General features: G+C 43.2%; 1 protein-coding gene across 2 annotated transcripts; it reads left to right on the forward strand.

Annotated features, from left to right (window-relative positions):
- Positions 1 to 1,755: 1,755 nt before the first annotated feature.
- scly (selenocysteine lyase) lies at positions 1,756 to 19,283 on the forward strand. 2 transcript variants are annotated; one of them, XM_071346576.1, is made up of 13 exons: positions 1,756 to 1,887; positions 2,598 to 2,845; positions 3,087 to 3,196; positions 4,369 to 4,469; positions 4,652 to 4,847; positions 5,133 to 5,260; positions 8,129 to 8,281; positions 8,554 to 8,660; positions 8,856 to 8,892; positions 11,052 to 11,135; positions 11,431 to 11,533; positions 16,744 to 16,819; positions 18,658 to 19,283. In XM_071346576.1, the coding sequence occupies exons 2-13, from the start codon at positions 2,601 to 2,603 to the stop codon at positions 18,824 to 18,826; spliced, it is 1,509 nt and encodes a 502-aa protein (XP_071202677.1). In that variant the 5' UTR covers positions 1,756 to 1,887; positions 2,598 to 2,600; the 3' UTR covers positions 18,827 to 19,283. The 2 variants fall into 2 exon arrangements, with proteins under 2 accessions (XP_071202677.1, XP_071202678.1); XM_071346577.1 differs by lacking the exons at positions 8,554 to 8,660; positions 8,856 to 8,892.
- The last annotated feature ends 927 nt before the right edge of the window (positions 19,284 to 20,210 follow it).

Consider the following 20,210-nt stretch of genomic DNA (forward strand, 5'->3'; position numbering starts at 1 on the left):
GTTGTAGTTAGGGTTTTATCTAACATTAGGATGATAACATCCCCAAAACACACAATGTTCCCACAACCTAGAGAAATGTTTTTGCAATATTAGGCAAATATTTTTTTGCCACCTAATAGAAACGTTGTAATAATCAGCACAAATGAACAGTTTTTGTGTTCTGGGAACCTTCACAGAACCAATTTTGGTTGGCTGGCTAGCAACTTTCGATTTTTTAATTTTTTTTATTTAAATAAACAAATATCAACAAACAAAAGAAGAATAGTCACATGCAAACAAGCATACATACAAACTATTTACATTGTCAGGAATCCTAAACAAACAAATAATATTCATTAATAATACTTAATAATACAACACGTTTTAAAATGCCTTTTTGTTTTTCATTTTAGTTAAAGTAGTGACATATTGTTTAAATTAATTTATAAAGTAAAAAAAGTTAGGTTTTGAATTAGACCATTTGCATTTTTTTATATGAAATGTACCTAATATTATTAGCAGTTGAATTAAATATACCATAGATATTTGACCAAAATAATCATGCTGAGGGAATTGTAGTATCACAAACAATATTCCTAATCTGTTTATTACTACATTTATCTTTGATGTTAATATTGCCAATGAATATATTTTCATGTACATCTATGTTACTTACATCAACCACAGAGGAATTTAAAAGAGACAACCCCCCGCATCAAAAACAATTGCATTTTCTTTCGGGGTTACTGGAATTTTAAATTTATCAAGAAATTCCCCATATGAGAGTAGATATCCATCCTCATTCAGTAACTGACCAACCAAAATTATTTTATTCTCAAACCAGTTACAAAAAAAAAGTTATTTTTAAATCGTATATCTTTGTTGTTCCATATAAAGTATCTGTGAGGGGAAAATTTGTGTTTATACATCTTATTTTAACATTATTTAACTAGGCAAGTCAGTTAAGAACAAATTCTTAACAAGTTTTGTACCTCGTCAGCTCGGCGATTTGAATTTGCAACCTTTTCGGTTACTAGTCCATCGCTCTAACCACTAGGCTACACTGCCGCCATTAACATCAAAGCTAAAATTGCTTGTTTATGGAATTTGGCCAATTTTGCTGGGATTTTATCAACATCAATATTACGTCGAAGCAAAAATTCTAAACCACCAACAGTCAAATAAATACTTAGGATAAGGCATTCCAAATATTGTTCTGGTTCTTAATATACTTCCGAATCCAATTTATTTTAAAAGCATTATTTAGAGTATTGAAATCTAAAACGTCAAGACCTCCTTGTTCCTGCGTATTAGTGAGAATATCTTTCCGTATATAGTGAGGCTTGTTCCTCCAAATAAAATTATAAAGAGTCTTATCTAAATCCTTTACAATCCTAGGGGATAATTCAAGTGATAACGAGACATAAACCGATCTGGATAACCCTTCAGCTTTGGTCAATAAAACCCGACCATATAACGAAATATCTCAGCAACCAGAGGTTCAATTTCTTCTTTGTTTTCTCAAGAATGGGGTTAAAGTTTAAGTCACTCCTTTGTTTTTCATCCTTGCATATAACAATTCCAAGATAAGTAACCTTATCTTTAATTGGGATGCCATATACTTCCTGTAAAACACAGTCCTTGAGTGGAAATTAAGACTGACTTACTGATATTCATTTTCAAACCCGAAACTAAGGTAAAGTCTTCAATACAGGAAACAGCTTTTTTTCCCCGACCCGTTTTTCAGACACTGCAACTGCGCGCACCACACTAAACAAGGAAGGAACGGGTTAATGAACTGAGCCGTCAACCTGGCACTTCCTGGTTGGGAAGAAGCTTCGACGTTGGGAGTCGTTGACAGTAGAGCTATCTACTTCAGTCTCATCCTCCTTTGCCTATCTAGCCAAGGTATTTAGCTAACTACAGTGACGTTCAAATTGATGAAATAAACATATCTTTGTTTTTATACCAACATAGCCAGCCAGCCACAGTAAATAACGTTAGCTAGCTTAGCAAGCTTTTAGCTTGTTCTACAGCCACGTATTAGCGCAAGTTATGTCACTCAACGAATGCTGCATTTCAAAAAGGGACATTTCATTGTCTATGGGGTTAATTTTAAGAAATGAGACGGATAGGTAGCTTTTTTTTTTTAGAGCTAGCTAGATCATTGCACGTGTTTCATTGGAAAGTCTACATATTAGCTAGTTAGCTAGGCATGACACGTTAGAATGTATCTGACTGTGTCGGTGACATAGTAGATAACAGGTGGCTAACAGACTGACGTTTTTAGCTTCATGAGTTTGTTTACAAACCCAGCCTCGACCTATAGGAGCGTTGCCCTATATAAATAGGACTTGTATCCCATTTGTGTAACTCTGTTGTTTGTGTCGAACTGCTTTGCTGTATCTTGGCCAGGTCGCAATTGTAAATGAGAACTTGTTCTCAACTTGCCTACCTGGTTAAATAAAGGTAAAATAATATAGGACAACCCCAACCCTATAGAATGACATAACATTATGTTACACACTTTACCTGAAGGTAATTCTTTTGGGGGGGGGGCCCACTTAATGTAAAGTCATATAAACCTTGGTAAAACCTAGGCTTTGCTTTTCCGTAAGGTAATGTCTGAACCAGCGAAGACCAGCTCCGGCACAAGGAACCCGAGGGACCACAGTCACCACTCAGTAGACGGTCGTCCACGCTCTCACCATTCAGCTGCATCTGATGGCCATACAGTCACTTCATTGGATGACCACCACGCACGCTCACATCATTCAGACACAGGTGGTGCCAATGGGCATACACACTCCGATCTTCCATTTGATGGTCATATACACACGTATATTCCAGACATGGATGAGGACAAGTAAGTGGTATCACTGTTTGTCACAGATGTATACATGGGGGTTGATGGGAGACCACGACAACCCATTGAGTTCCTGTGGTTCCTCATGCTCTTATCCTATTGTATTCAAATTAGCTTCGAACGACTCCACAGGATTTCCTCCCTGTAGACATATTAATGTTTTACTAGGCCTATTTCATGGCACGTCCTGTCTTCTCCCACCTCTTACTAATGGTTAATGTACTACCTCTCTGTAATACAGGATCTACATGGACTATAACGCCACCACCCCACTGGAGCCACAGGTGATCCAGGCTGTTACTGAAGCCCTGCACGAGGCCTGGGGAAACCCCAGTAGTACCTACACACCAGGTGAGGAGTTAGTACCAGGTGAGGGGTTAGTACCAGGTGAGGGGTTAGTACCAGGTGAGGGGTTGGCACCAGGTGAGGGGTTGGCACCAGGTGAGGGGTTGGCACCAGGTGAGGGGTTAGTACCAGGTGAGGGGTTAGTACCAGGTGAGGGGTTAGTACCAGGTGAGCGGTTAGTACCTGGTGAGGGGTTAGTACCAGGTGAGGGGTTAGTACCAGGTGAGCGGTTAGTACCTGGTGAGGGGTTAGTACCAGGTGAGGGGTTGGCACCAGGTGAGGGGTTGGTACCAACCTTGGAAGTATGTTTTGTATGTTCTGTTTTGTCTATCTTGGGTCATCCCCACTGATTATATTAATCTCTTTAGTTGTGGACTATCTTGGGTCATCCCCACTGATTATGTTAATCTCTTTAGTTGTGGACTATCTTGGGTCATCCCCACTGATTATATTAATCTCTTTAGTTGTGGACTATCTTGGGTCATCCCCACTGATTATATTAATCTCTTTAGTTGTGGACTATCTTGGCTCATCCCCACTGATTATATTAATCTCTTTAGTTGTTGACTATCTTGGGTCATCCCCACTGATTATATTAATCTCTTTAGTTGTGGACTATCTTGGCTCATCCCCACTGATTATATTAATCTCTTTAGTTGTTGTCTATCTTGGCTCATCCCCACTGATTATATTAATCTCTTTAGTTGTTGTCTATCTTGGGTCATCCCCACTGATTATATTAATCTCTTTAGTTGTTGTCTATCTTGGCTCATCCCCACTGATTATATTAATCTCTTTAGTTGTGGACTATCTTGGCTCATCCCCACTGATTATATTAATCTCTTTAGTTGTTGTCTATCTTGGCTCATCCCCACTGATTATATTAATCTCTTTAGTTGTGGACTATCTTGGGTCATCCCCACTGATTATATTAATCTCTTTAGTTGTTGTCTATCTTGGGTCATCCCCACTGATTATATTAATCTCTTTAGTTGTGGACTATCTTGGGTCATCCCCACTGATTATATTAATCTCTTTAGTTGTGGACTATCTTGGCTCATCCCCACTGATTATATTAATCTCTTTAGTTGTTGTCTATCTTGGCTCATCCCCACTGATTATATTAATCTCTTTAGCTATGTGTGTTTTTGAATTTTGTCGTCTCTTCCTTGTTCCAGGTGTGAAAGCAAAGAAGATCATTACCCAGGCGAGAGAGAATGTGGCTAGAATGGTGGGGGGAAAAGCAGAGGACATCATCTTCACCTCTGGTGGGACTGAGGTAGAATGAAAAGTCTTGGTATACTGTACGTGAACACATGGCATCTGGCTTATTGTCTGGCTCAAAACAACACAAGCATCCCCAATGTGATTGGTGCGTGCTCTATCAGCGATATAGCATACCATTGGAAAGGCTCTAGGGTTTAATTGCCAGCGATCTTTACTTTCCTCCGTTCTCTTCAGGCCAATAACCTGGTGTTCCACAGTGCCCTGGAGGCCTACAGAGAGAGCTGCAGGACAGCAGAGCAGAGAGGGGAGAGACATCGCCATGAGAACAGCGGTACCTCAGCCTGGCCTCTACCTCATATCCTCGTCTCTAACGTAGAGCATGACTCTGTCAGACTGACCGCTGAACACCTGCTGAAGGACGCCACGGCAGGTAGGGTTTAACACTGTTCTGGTTTTAGATTTATTTACTGTATGCTAAATTATGACGATGATGAGGAGGAGAATGACGTTGACATGATGATGATGATAATCAATCATATATTTTTTTATTAACATATAACACTTAAGTGTAACGAGAACTTTAGTAACTCAGTACTGTACATACATAAATCATTATACTGTAATAAGGATAGTTTATATTTGTGTGATAAATACACCAAATATTGTCCTTAATAGTCAATGACTTGACATAGGCCTATCTGGGTTGTTGTCTTAGACGTGACGTCAGTGGCGGTTTCCAAGGTGACGGGGAGAGTGGAGGTGGAGGATGTGTTGGCTGCTGTCCGCCCCTCCACCTGTCTCATCTCTATGATGATGGCAAACAACGAGACAGGAGTCCTAATGGTGAGGGGCACACACACGGACAGACGTACGGGCAGCGTGGCCTCGTTTTTCACACCTGCATGGCCCTAACACACACACACACACACACACACACACACACACACACACACACACACACACACACACACACACACACATACACACACTTGTCAACAGATCCTAAATATTAACCCAAGTCTTAGCCTGCAATTGAAACACAATGGATAATACTGCTGTACTATTTATTACTACAGATATTACTAACATACTGTATATTACTAACAGATATTACTAACATACTGTATATAACTAACAGATATTACTAACATACTGTATATTACTAACAGATATTACTAACATATATTACTAACAGATATTACTAACATACTGTATATTACTAACAGATATTACTAACAGATATTACTAACAGATTGTATATTACTAACAGATATTACTAACATACTGTATATTACTAACAGATATTACTAACATACTGTATATTACTAACAGATATAACTAACAGATATTACTAACATACTGTATATTACTAACATATATTACTAACATACTGTATATTACTAACAGATATTACTAACATACTGTATATTACTAACAGATATTACTAACATACTGTATATTACTAACAGATATTACTAACAGATATTACTAACAGATTGTATATTACTAACAGATATTACTAACATACTGTATATTACTAACATATATTACTAACATACTGTATATTACTAACAGATATTACTAACATACTGTATATTACTAACAGATATTACTAACATACTGTATATTACTAACAGATATTACTAACATACTGTATATTACTAACAGATATTACTAACATACTGTATATTACTAACAGATATTACTAACATACTGTATATTACTAACAGATATTACTAACATACTGTATATTACTAACAGATATTACTAACATACTGTATATTACTAACATAGACTGAATGTACAAAACATGAAGAACACCTTCCTACAATGCGTTTTGTGCTGGGAAGTGCTTAGTAATGAGGTTCTCAAAACGAACAAATTAATAAAACGATACGTCCTGACCAAAACATCCACAGCATGACTGTAAACTCAGGGATTTCTATCAGAACAGGGCAGGATGCTTCAGGAAGCTACTTCGACAGGGGATAAGTAAGTCAGCTAGCGAGGCATTGTTGTCATTTTATAACAGGTGTTGATTAGCAGAAATAAAGGAGCACTAACTATCATAGTAGTAGATGTGAGTTTCTCTTTCAAACAATCCCCTGGCCTTGTACACATGTTTATTACATGAATAGATATTTATATAAATATTTATTTTCATTGTTATTTGTTTCTGTCTATATTGCATTTGTTTTAGGCATAAGGGCAATGAAATGTACCGATATTTATGTATAGTTGCATATTTTCCTAAGCTTGTGTCCCAAGAAAAACACAGAATTTCTAATTTGGGTCCCATGCTGAAAATGTTTAAGAATCTCTGCAATAAGGGATCATAGCTTTCACCTGGATTGACCTGGTTTGTTATGGAAAGAGCAGGTTTTCCAAAAATGTTTAACACTCAGTGTATATTACTAACATACACTATAATTACAAAAGTATGTGGACATCCCTTCAAATTAATAGATTCGGTTAGGTCAGCCACACTTGTTGCTGACAGGTGTATAAAATCAAGCACACAGCCATGCAATCCTTATAGTCATACAATCCTAATAGACTATCAACGTGGCACTGTCATAGGATGCCACCTTTCCAACAAGTCAGTTCATCAAATTTCTGCCCTGCTAAAGCCAACTGAGTGCAGTTATTGTGAAGTGGAAACATCTTGGAGCAACAACGGCTCAGTCGTGAAGTGGTAGGCCACACGAGCTCACAGAACCACTGAAGTGCATAAATGGTCTGTCCTCGGTTGCAGCACTCACTACCAAGTTACAAACTACATCTGTAAGCAGCGTCAACACGGGAACTGTTCATCGGGAGCTTCATGAAATGGGTTTCCATGGCCGAGCAGCTGCACACAAGCCTAAGATCACCATGCGGAATTCCAAGCGTCGGCTGGAGTGGTGTAAAGCTCACCGTCATTGGACTCTGGATCTGTGGAAACGAGTTCTCTGGATTGATGAATCACACTTCACTATCTGGCAGTCCGACGGATGAATCTAGGTTTGGCGTCTGCCAGAAGAACGCTACCTGCCCCAATGCCTAGTGCCAACTGTATAACGTTTAGTGGAGGATGAATAATGGTGTGGAGCTGTTTTTCATGGTTCGGGCTAGGCCCCTTAGTTCTAGTGAAGGGAAACGTTAACACAGTACAGCATACAATGATATTGTAGACAATTCTGTCAATTCTGTCTTCCCCAAACTGTGAGGCAACAGTTTTGGGGAAGGCCCTTTCCTGTTTCAGCATGACGGTGCCCCCGTGCATAAAGCGATGTCCATACATCGATGGTTTGTCGAGATCGATGTGGAAGAACTTGACTGGCCTGCGCAGAGCCCTGACCTCAACCCCTTTGGGATGAATTAGAACTCAGACTGCGAGCCAGGCCTAATCGCCCAACATCAGTGCCCGACCTCTAATGCTCTTGTGGCTGAATGGAAGCAAATCCCTGCAGCAATGTTCCAACATCTAGTGGAAAGCCTTCCCAGAAGAGTGGAGGCTGTTATAGCAGCAATGTTCCAACATCTAGTGGAAAGCTTTCTGAGAAGTGGAGACTGTTATAGCAGCAAAATGGAGACCAATTCCATATTCATCCTTTTGGAATGAGATATTGGATGAGCAGGTGTCCACATACTTTTGGTTATGTAGTGTATCTTAATCACAGATATTACTAACAGCATTATTACTTGACTACCTTGTGTTTTTCCTGACAGCCAATCAGAGAGCTCTGTCAGAGGATCAGATTTGTCAACAGACAGCGTCAACATAGAATCCTCCTGCACACTGACGCGGCCCAGGCCATAGGCAAGGTGCGGGTCGACGCCCGTGACCTGGGAGTGGATTACCTCACCATTGTAGGACACAAGGTCAGGGGTCAGGACTCTTCTGGACTTTAGGCAAATCTGAAATGTGTTTCCTTGATTCCTCATGTTTTTCTTAAAGCGTATTGGAGTAGAGCGGAGAAACATAAGATCTTTTCATCCAATGCGTTTTGAGAAGGAGTCAAGATGCAAGGAATCAAGGAAATACAATTTAGATTCACCCATGGATACTGTGATTATCTTCTATTGTATTCTGGGAAGATGAGCTCTTATATTGAGTTCTGAGAAGTTTTCTATTCCGTCACTGTGGTTTCCAGTTCTATGCACCGAGGATGGGTGCGTTGTATGTGAACGGACCAGGAACAATCACACCACTCTACCCCATGTTGTTTGGAGGGGGGCAGGAGAGGAACTTCAGACCAGGGTATCGTTCAAGTAATTATGTCTACTACAATGTAGAAAATAGTAAAAAAAAAAAAAAAAAAAAACCTTGAATGAGTATGTGTTTCAAAACTTTTGACTGGTACTGTATAAAACACCCTCTGAAGTTATAATGAACAACAAATGAAGATGTTACAAGTAATAAAGTAAAAGTATTTTCATGTTTGTTTTGTTTTAGTACTGAGAACACACCAATGATCGCTGGCCTTGGAAAGGTACAGTCTTGAATCATTACAGTATTAATTAGCCCATTTGTCTAACAAAAACGTTATGACCCTTACTCCTACCGTATATATGCCTTTTGCTAAAACTGGTGGCCAAATACAGTTACAGTGGCTTGCAAAAGTATTCACCCCCCCTTGGAATTGTTCCTATTTTGTTGCCTTACAATCTGGAATTATAATAGATTTTTTTGAGGGGGGTTTGTATCATTTGAGTTACATAACATGCCTACCACTTTGAAGTATGAAAAAAACAAGAAATAACACAAAAAAACTGAACTTGAGCGTGCATAACTATTCACCCCCCCAAAGTCAATACTTTGCAGAGCCACCTTTTGTAGCAATTACAGCTGCAAGTCTCTTGGGGTATGTCTCTATAAGCTTGGCACATCTAAGCCACTGGGATTTTGCCCATTCTTCAAGGCAAAACTGCTCCAGCTCCTTCAAGTTGGATGGGTTCCGCTGGTGTACAGCAATCTTTAAGTTATACCACAGATTCTCTATTGGATTCAGTTCTGGGCTTTGACTAGGCCATTCCAAGACATTTAAACGTTTCCCCTTAAACCACTTGAGTGTGACTTTTACAGTATGCTTAGGGTCATTGTCCTGCTGGAAGGTGAACCTCCAGCCCAGTCTCAAATCTCTGAAGACTGAAACAGGTTTCCATCAAGAATTTCCCTGTATTTAGCGCCATCCATCATTCCTTCAATTCTGAGCAGGTTCCCAGTCCCTGCCGATGAAAAACATCCCCGCAGCATGATGCTGCCACCACCATGCTTCATTGTGGATGGTGTTCTTGGGGTGATGAGAGCTGTTGGGTTTGTGCCAGACATAGTGTTTTCCTTGACGGCCAAAAAGCTCACTTTTAGTCTCATCTGACCAGAGTACCTTCTTCCATATGTTTGGGGAGTCTCCCACATGCCTTTTGGCGAACACCAAACGTGTTTGCTTTTTTTCAGGCCACTCCTCCAAAAAGCCCAGCTCTGTGGAGTGTACGGCTTAAACTGGTCCTATGAACAGATACTCCAATATCCGCTGTCGAGCTTTGCAGCTCCTTCAGGGTTATCTTTGGTCTCTTTGTTGCCTCTCTGATTAATGCCCTCCTTGCCTGGTCCGTGAGTTTTGGTGGGCGGCCCTCTCTTGGCAGGTTTGTTGTGGTGCCATAATCTTTCCATATTTAATAATGGATTTAATGGTGCTCCGTGGGATGTTCAAAGTTTTGGATATTTTTTCATAACCAAACCCTGATCTGTTTTGGAGAGCTCCTTGGTCTTCATGGTGCTACTTGCTTGGTGGTGCCCCTTTCTTAGTGGTGTTGCAGACTATGGGGCCTTTCAGAACAGGTGTATATATACTGAGATCATTTGACAGATCATGTGACACTTAGATTGTACACAGGTGGACTTTATTTAACTAATTATGTGACTTCTGAAGGTAATTGGTTGCACCAGATGTTATTTAGGGGCTTGATAGCAAAGGGGGTGAATACAATATGCACGCTCCACTTTTAAATTTGTGTTTATTTTCAAATTTCTTTGAAACAAGTAATTTTTTGGTGAACTAACTTATTGTCTGTACTAGGCAGCAGAGCAGGTGAACTAACTTATTGTCTGTACTAGGCAGCAGAGCTGGTGAACTAACTTATTGTCTGTACTAGGAAGCAGAGCTGGTGAACTAACTTATTGTCTGTACTAGGAAGCAGAGCTGGTGAACTAACTTATTGTCTGTACTAGGAAGCAGAGCAGGTGAACTAACTTATTGTCTGTACTAGGCAGCAGAGCTGGTGAACTAACTTATTGTCTGTACTAGGCAGCAGAGCAGGTGAACTAACTTATTGTCTGTACTAGGCAGCAGAGCAGGTGAACTAACTTATTGTCTGTACTAGGCAGCAGAGCTGGTGAACTAACTTATTGTCTGTACTAGGCAGCAGAGCAGGTGAACTAACTTATTGTCTGTACTAGGCAGCAGAGCTGGTGAACTAACTTATTGTCTGTACTAGGCAGCAGAGCAGGTGAACTAACTTATTGTCTGTACTAGGCAGCAGAGCTGGTGAACTAACTTATTGTCTGTACTATGCAGCAGAGCTGGTGAACTAAAGATGTGTCCCTCTACTAGGCAGCAGAGCTGGTGAACTAACTTATTGTCTGTACTAGGCAGCAGAGCTGGTGAACTCTAACCTGACTGAGTATGAGACTCATATGCTGGATACAAAGGACTACCTGGAGAAACAACTAGAGGTACAGTAACAGAACATTAGTCTGCTGATCCATCTGTCATAGACTAACACAAGCGTCAATGTTTTTTTTGTTGGATTTCAGAATATATTTATACCCTGTGTTGACACAGTGTCACTTGTTTCTGGAGATTTGTTCAGTAGTTTCAATGTAGAACCAACATTTGTTTTCCTTAAGATTGTTGCCATGTTTCTCCTTATAATTTACTGTTTTGTGAGTGAAGAAGTCACTGTACAGTATAGTACATGTCCTATAACTATTCTATGTCCAATAAGTCTTTGCTGTTGTGTGTTGCCAGGCGGTCTTCGGGAGAGAGAGGATCCATTTCAACAGTCATTTCCCTGACTCCGAGACCCTCCCCAACACCTGTAACGTGTCCATTCTGGGTCCTGGACTACAGGGTGAGTAAAATGTGCTATTGAGCTGCGCAGTAATTTGTGACAAACTTCGGCCACTCATTAACAGCCAATGAAACTACATTGGCCTATTATTACATATTTACTAGTGGACTATCACAGCTCTGTGGATGTGGACTCTGAATTGATCTGTAGAGTCATACTGACGTCTCCCCTGTCGCTACCCTTCCTGCTGTGGGATTTGTCTCCGTCAATCTGCCACTCTGTACAACAGCCTTTCTTTAAGTATGGGTTAGGTTGCGGGAATGTGAAATGGTGGGTTGCGACATATGAGTAAAAATAATTATATATATATATACAGTGCCTTGGGAAAGTTTTCAGAACCGTTGATTTTGTTACATTACAGCATTATTCTAAAATGGATTAAATACAAATCCTCAGCAATCTACTCACAATTATTTTTTTTAATACCTTACTCACACAAGTGGTCAGGCCCTTTGCTATGAGACTCGAAATTGAGCTCAGGTGCATCCTGTTTCCGTTGACCATCCTTGGGATGTTTCTACAACTTGATTGAATTCCACCTGTGGTAAATTCAATTGATTGGAAAGGCGCATCTGTCTATATTAGGTCCCACAGTTGACAGTGCATGTCAGAGCAAAAACCAATGAGGTCGAAGGAATTTTCCATAGAGTTCCAAGACTGGATTGTGTCGAGGCACAGATATGGGGAAGGGTACCAAAAAATGTCAGCGGCATTGAAGGTCCCCAAGAACACAGTGGCCTCCATCATTCTTAAATGGAAGAAGTTCGGAACCACCAAGACTCTTCTTGGAGCTGGCCACCCGACCAAACTGAGCAATCGGGGGAGAAGGTCCTTGGTCAGGGAGGAGACCAAGAACCAGATGGTCACTGTGACAGAGCTCCAGAGTTCCTCTGTGGAGATGGGAGAACCTTACAGACGGACAACCATCTCTGCAGCACTCCACCAATCAGGCCTTTATGGTAACGGCCAGACGGAAGCCACTCCTCAGTAAAAGGCACATGACAGCCCACTTGGAGTTCGCCAAAAGGCACCTAAAGACTCTCAGGCTATGAGAAACAAGATTGTCTGGTCTGATGAAACCAAGATTGAACTCTATGGCCTGAATGTCAAGCGTTACGTCTGGAGGAAACCTGGCACCATCTCTACGGTGAAGCACGGTGGTGGCAGCATCATGCTGTGGGGGTGTTTTTCAGCAGCAGGGACTGTGACACTAGTCAGGATCGGGGCAAAGATGAATGGAGCAAAGTACAGAGATCCTTGATGAAAACCTGCTCCAGAGCACTCAGGACCTCAGACTGGAGCGAAGGTTCACCTTCCAACAGGACAATGACTCTAAGCACACAGGCAAGACAACGCAGGAGTGGCTTTGGCACAAGTCTCTGGATGTGTTTGAGTGGCCCAGCCAGAGCCCTGACTTGAACCCGATTGAACATTTCTGGAGAGACCTGAAAATAGCTGTGCAGCAATGCTCCCCATCCAACCTGACAGAGCTTGAGAGGATCCGCAGAGAAGAATAGGAGAAACTCCCCAAATACAGGCGTGCCAAGCTTGTAGCATCATACCCAAGAAGACTCGAGGCTGTAATCACTGCCAAGGGTGCTTCAATAAAGTACTGTGTAAAGGGTATGAATACTTATGTCAATGTTATTTCAGTTTAGAATTTTTTATATATTAGCAATTTATAAAAACCTGTTGGCTGCTTTTCCTTCGCTCTGCGGTCCAACTCATCCCAAACCATCTCAATTGGGTTGAGGTCAGGGGATCTGTGGAGGCCAGGTCATCTGATGCAGCACTCCATCACTCTCCTTCTTGGTCAAATAGCCTTTACACAGCCTGGAGGTGTGTTCGGTCATTGTCCTCTTGAAAAACAATTGATAGTCCCACTAAGCGAAAACCAGATGGAATGGCATATCGCTGCAGAATGCTGTGGTAGCCATGCTGGTTAAGTGTGCCTTAAATTCTAAATAAATCACTGACAGTGTCACCAGCAAAGCACCCCCACACCATCACACCTCCTCCTCCATGCTTCAAGGTGGGAACCACACATGTGGAGATCATCCGTTCACCTACTCTGCGTTTCACAAAGACACAGCCGTTGGATCCAAAAATCTCCAATTTGGACTCATCAGACCAAAGGACAGATGTCCACCGGTCTAATGTCCATTGCTCATGTTTCTTGGACCAAGCAAGTATCTTCTTATTATTGGTGTCCTTTAGTAGTGGTTTCTTTGCAGCAATTTGACCATGAAGGCCTGATTCACACAGTCTCCTCTGAACAGTTGATGTTGAGATGTGTCTGTTACTTGAACTCTGTGAAGCATTTATTTTGGCTGCAATCTGAGGCTGGTATCTCTAATGAACTTATCCTCTACAGCAGAGGTAACTCTGGGTCTTCCATTCCTGTGGTGGTCCTCATGAGAGACAGTTTCATCATAGCGCTTGATGGTTTTTGCGACTGCATTTGAAGAAACTTTCACAGTTCTTGAAATGTTCTGCATTGACTCACCTTCATGTCTTAAAGTAACGATGGACTGTCATTTCTCTTTGTTTATTTGAGCTGTTCTTGCCATTTAATATGGACTTAGTCTTTTACCGAATAGGTCTATTTTCAGTATACCACCCCTACCTTGTCACAACACAACTGATTGGCTCAAACACATTAAGAAGGAAATTATTTCCACAAATTCACTTTTAACAAGGCACACCTGTTAATTGAAATGCATTCCTCCTCTCCCCTGTAACTATTCCCCAGGTCGTTGTCCCCCCTCCTCTCCCCTGTAACTATCCCCCAGGTCGATGTCCCCCCTCCTCTCCCCTGTAACTATTCCCCAGGTCGTTGTCCCCCTCCTCTCCCCCAGGTCGTTGTCCCTCCTCTCCCCTGTAACTATTCCCCAGGTCGTTGTCCCCCCTCCTCTCCCCTGTAACTATTCCCCAGGTCGTTGTCCCTCCTCTCCCCTGTAACTATTCTCCAGGTCGTTGTCCCCTCTCCTCTCCCCTGTAACTATTCCCCAGGTCGTTGTCCCTCCTCTCCCCTGTACCTATTCCCCAGGTCGTTGTCCCCCCTCCTCTCCCCTGTACCTATTCCCCAGGTCGTTGTCCCTCCTCTCCCCTGTAACTATCCCCCAGGTCGTAGTCCCCTCTCCTCTCCCCTGTAACTATTCCCCAGGTCGTTGTCCCCCCTCCTCTCCCCTGTAACTATTCCCCAGGTCGTTGTCCCCCCTCCTCTCCCCTGTACCTATTCCCCAGGTCGTTGTCCCTCCTCTCCCCTGTAACTATCCCCCAGGTCGTTGTCCCCCCTCCTCTCCCCTGTAACTATCCCCCAGGTCGTTGTCCCCCCTCCTCTCCCCTGTAACTATCCCCCAGGTCGTTGTCCCCCTCCTCTCCCCCAGGTCGTTGTCCCCCTCCTCTCCCCTGTAACTATTCCCCAGGTTGTTGTCCCCCCTCTCCCCTGTAACTATTCCCCAGGTCGTAGTCCCCCCTCCCCTCCCCTGTAACTATTCCCCAGGTCGTTGTCCCCTCTCCTCTCCCCTGTAACTATCCCCCAGGTCGTTGTCCCCCCTCCTCTCCCCTGTAACTATCCCCCAGGTCGTTGTCCCCCCTCCTCTCCCCTGTAACTATTCCCCAGGTCGTTGTCCCTCCTCTCCCCTGTAACTATTCCCCAGGTCGTTGTCCCTCCTCTCCCCTGTAACTATTCCCCAGGTCGTAGTCCCCCCTCCCCTCCCCTGTAACTATTCCCCAGGTCGTTGTCCCCTCTCCTCTCCCCTGTAACTATCCCCTAGGTCGTTGTCCCTCCTCTCCCCTGTAACTATCCCCCAGGTCGTAGTCCCTCCTCCTCTCCCCTGTAACTATCCCCCAGGTCGTTGTCCCCCCTCCTCTCCCCTGTAACTATTCCCCAGGTCGTTGTCCCCCCTCCTCTCCCCTGTAACTATCCCCCAGGTCGTTGTCCCCCCTCCTCTCCCCTGTAACTATTCCCCCAGGTCGTAGTCCCCCCTCCTCTCCCCTGTAACTATCCCCCAGGTCGTTGTCCCTCCTCCTCTCCCCTGTAACTATTCCCCAGGTCGATGCTGTAACTGAGAATGTGTTCTCAGTCAAAACGGGCCATGTTTTCATGTGAATTTCTCATTGGGTTCCAGAAAAACAGTGAATTTTTCATTGGGTTCCAGGAAAACAGTGAATTTCTCATTGGTTCCCAGGAAAACAGTGAATTTCTCATTGGTTCCCAGGAAAACAGTGAATTTCTCATTGGGTTCCAGGAAAACAGTGAATTTCTCATTGGGTTCCAGGAAAACAGTGAATTTCTCATTGGTTCCCAGGAAAACAGTGAATTTCTCATTGGTTCCCAGGAAAACAGTGATTTTCTCATTGGTTCCCAGGTAGTAAAAGGTTAAGAACCCCTCCAGTACAGTATCTCTAACTCTACATCGCCGCGAGGTCACAACCTACGTTGCTGTGGCTATTTATAAACTACGGTGGCTGTTAATGATTCATGTCTCTTCTGTCCCCTGTACTGTAGGGAGGAAGGTGTTCATGTCTATTCTGTCCCCTGTACTGTAGGGAGGAAGGTGTTCATGTCTGTTCTGTCCCCTGTACTGTAGGGAGGAAGGTGTTCATGTCTATTCTGTCCCCTGTGCTGTAGGGAGGAAGGTGTTAATGTCTATTATGTCCCCTGTGCTGTAGGGAGGAAGGTGTTCATGTCTATTCTGTCCCCTGTACTGTAGGGAGGAAGGTGTTCATGTCTATTCTGTCCCCTGTACTGTAGGGAGGAAGGTGTTCATGTCTATTCTGTCCCCTGTGCTGTAGGGAGGAAGGTGTTCATGTCTATTATGTCCCCTGTGCTGTAGGGAGGAAGGTGTTCATGTCTATTCTGTCCCCCGTGCTGTAGGGAGGAAGGTGTTCATGTCTATTCTGTCCCCTGTGCTGTAGGGAGGAAGGTGTTCATGTTTATTCTGTCCCCTGTACTGTAGGGAGGAAGGTGTTCATGTCTATTCTGTCCCCTGTACTGTAGGGAGGAAGGTGTTCATGTCTATTCTGTCCCCTGTACTGTAGGGAGGAAGGTGTTCATGTCTATTCTGTCCCCTGTACTGTAGGGAGGAAGGTGTTCATGTCTATTCTGTCCCCTGTACTGTAGGGAGGAAGGTGTTCATGTCTATTTTGTCCCCTGTACTGTAGGGAGGAAGGTGTTCATGTCTATTCTGTCCCCTGTACTGTAGGGAGGAAGGTATTGTCCAGCTGTAGAATACTGCTGGCCAGTGTTGGGGCTGCATGCCATTCACACAGAGGAGACAGGTAAGGACCTGACACATACAGTAACTAGATACTGTATATCATAGAGCTACAGTAACTAGCTACATCATAGACCTACAGTTACTAGATATATACACTGCTCAAAAAAATAAAGGGAACACTTAAACAACACAATGTAACTCCAAGTCAATCACACTTCTGTGAAATCAAACTGTCCACTTAGGAAGCAACACTGATTGACAATAAATGTCACATGCTGTTGTGCAAATGGAATAGACAAAAGGTGGAAATTATAGGCAATTAGCAAGACACCCCCAATAAAGGAGTGGTTCTGCAGGTGGTGACCACAGACCACTTCTCAGTTCCTATGCTTCCTGGCTGATGTTTTGGTCACTTTTGAATGCTGGCGGTGATCTCACTCTAGTGGTAGCATGAGACGGAGTCTACAACCCACACAAGTGGCTCAGGTAGTGCAGTTCATCCAGGATGGCACATCAATGCGAGCTGTGGCAAAAAGGTTTGCTGTGTCTGTCAGCGTAGTGTCCAGAGCATGGAGGCGCTACCAGGAGACAGGCCAGTACATCAGGAGACGTGGAGGAGGCCGTAGGAGGGCAACAACCCAGCAGCAGGACCGCTACCTCCGCCTTTGTGCAAGGAGGTGCACTGCCAGCGCCCTGCAAAATGACCTCCAGCAGGCCACAAATGTGCATGTGTCTGCTCAAACGGTCAGAAACAGACTCCATGAGGGTGGTATGAGGGCCCGACGTCCACAGGTGGGGGTTGTGCTTACAGCCCAACACCGTGCAGGACGTTTGGCATTTGCCAGAGAACACCAAGATTGGCAAATTCGCCACTGGCGCCCTGTGCTCTTCACAGATGAAAGCAGGTTCACACTGAGCACATGAGCACATGTGACAGACGTGACAGAGTCTGGAGACGCCGTGGAGAACGTTCTGCTGCCTGCAACATCCTCCAGCATGACCGGTTTGGCGATGGGTCAGTCATGGTGTGGGGTGGCATTTCTTTGTGGGGCCACACAGCCCTCCATGTGCTCGCCAGAGGTAGCCTGACTGCCATTAGGTACCGAGATGAGATCCTCAGACCCCTTGTGAGACCATATGCTGACACATGCACATTTGTGGCCTGCTGGAGGTCATTTTGCAGGGCTCTGGCAGTGCACCTCCTTGCACAAAGGCGGAGGTAGCGGTCCTGCTGCTGGGTTGTTGCCCTCCTACGGCCTCCTCCACGTCTCCTGATGTACTGGCCTGTCTCCTGGTAGCGCCTCCATGCTCTGGACACTACGCTGACAGACACAGCAAACCTTTTTGCCACAGCTCGCATTGATGTGCCATCCTGGATGAACTGCACTACCTGAGCCACTTGTGTGGGTTGTAGACTCCGTCTCATGCTACCACTAGAGTGAGAGCACCGCCAGCATTCAAAAGTGACCAAAACATCAGCCAGGAAGCATAGGAACTGAGAAGTGGTCTGTGGTCACCACCTGCAGAATCACTCCTTTTTTGGGGGTGTCTTGCTAATTGCCTATAATTTCCACCTTTTGTCTATTCCATTTGCACAACAGCATGTGAAATTTATTGTCAATCAGTGTTGCTTCCTAAGTGGACAGTTTGATTTCACAGAAGTGTGATTGACTTGGAGTTACATTGTGTTGTTTAAGTGTTCCCTTTATTTTTTTGAGCAGTGTATATACACAGTGTATAGTGTATACAGTGTATATATATATATATATATATATATTTATATACAGTATATATAGAAACCATGCACATTAATTACAGACAACAAAATAAATCACCCTTGTTTAGTGGAACCATATTGTTATGTTGTCACTGTTAGTTTTCACTCTGTTTGTCCCTCAGGCCCTCCCATATCCTGCTGAGCTGTGGCATCCCTGAGGAGGTGGCAGCTAATGCCCTGAGGCTGAGTGTGGGCCGAGGCACCAGCAGGGCTGAGGTAGGCCTGGTGGTGGAGGATCTGAAGAATGCTGTCGAGAGGCTTGGAGGGACTCAACTGATCAACGTTGATTGATTGTTTGACTTATTGGTTGATTGATCTACAGAATATACACCTGATAGTACTGTGACATACTGTGTTACAAACAGTTAATCTTTTAAAGCAATATCTTATCAATTCTGCCATGAGAATGTACGTTTGTGATTTGTTTGTAGCATACACCATGTGTGTAGACCTGATGTATATTGTGCTTTTTATTAATTTAATTCAGGAGAAAATGTTTCCAATGATTAAAAGACTGGAAAAAACGTACGTTGAATAATGTGAAATAGACGGATGGCTTTATTGTGCTTGCTGTCAGTCGTCCGCTTCGCTGGTTAATACTTAATCAGGGGAGCTAACAGAAACTTCATGTGAATACAGCATATCAGCTAGTTGAAGATCGTTTGTAAAAAAAAAAAAAATAATAATAAAAAAATATATATATATAAAAATGCTTGCCGCTAATAAAGCATTGGTGTATCAACTTCTACATCACGTTCATTGTTTTATGATGGAGGGATGCTATTTGAATGTGTGTATTATCTAATCAGCTGTCTAAATCCCATGATGGCTGTTATCAAATGGACACCTGGACTATTTACACTGCTGTTTACTATCTATGCATAGTCACTTTACCCCGGCCTACATGTTCAAAACACCTCGACTAACCTGTTCCCCCCCCCGCACATTGACTCGGTACCGATACCCCTTGTATATAGCCTCGTTATTTTTGTGTTACTTTACATTTTTATTTTACAATTTTTACTTTAGTTTATTTAGTAAATATTTTCTTAACTCTGTTGTTGATTTAAAGGGCTTCTAAGTAAGTATTTCAATGTAAGGTTGTATTTGGAGCATGGTAAAAATACACTTTGATCTGATAGAGTTACACAGTAGTCTGTTCACTCACCACCGCTCCCAGATAAATGTTTTTAAATAACGCTAGTCATCTGATGTGTCATTAAATGTATTTAAAAAGCCCTTCTTACATCAGCTGATGTCACATAGTGCTGTACAGAAACCCAGCCTAAAACCCCAAACAGCAAGCAATGCAGGTGTAGAAGCAAAGCAGGTGTAGAAGCAAAGCAGGTGTAGAAGCAAAGCAGGTGTAGGAGCAAAGCAGGTGTAGAAGGTGTAGAAGCAAAGCAGGTGTAGAATGCAGATGTAGAAGCAAAGCAGGTGTAGAATGCAGGTGTATCCCCTTCATCTCGTCGACGGGGAATTCTCCCGTTACACCATGCTCCCTCCGTCCCCTCCGTAAGTGTCCCAAATGGCACCATATTCCCTATATAGTGCACTACTTTTGACCAGGGCCCCTAGCCTTTGTGTAGCGATGGGTAACGACGCTTCGTGGGTGACTGTTGTTGATGTGTGCAGAGGGTCCCTGGTTCGCGCCCGGGTCGGGGGGACGGTCTAA

The sequence above is a fragment of the Salvelinus alpinus genome, chromosome 16, assembly GCF_045679555.1.
Source record: "Salvelinus alpinus chromosome 16, SLU_Salpinus.1, whole genome shotgun sequence".
NCBI classification, from domain to species: Eukaryota; Metazoa; Chordata; class Actinopteri; order Salmoniformes; family Salmonidae; genus Salvelinus; species Salvelinus alpinus.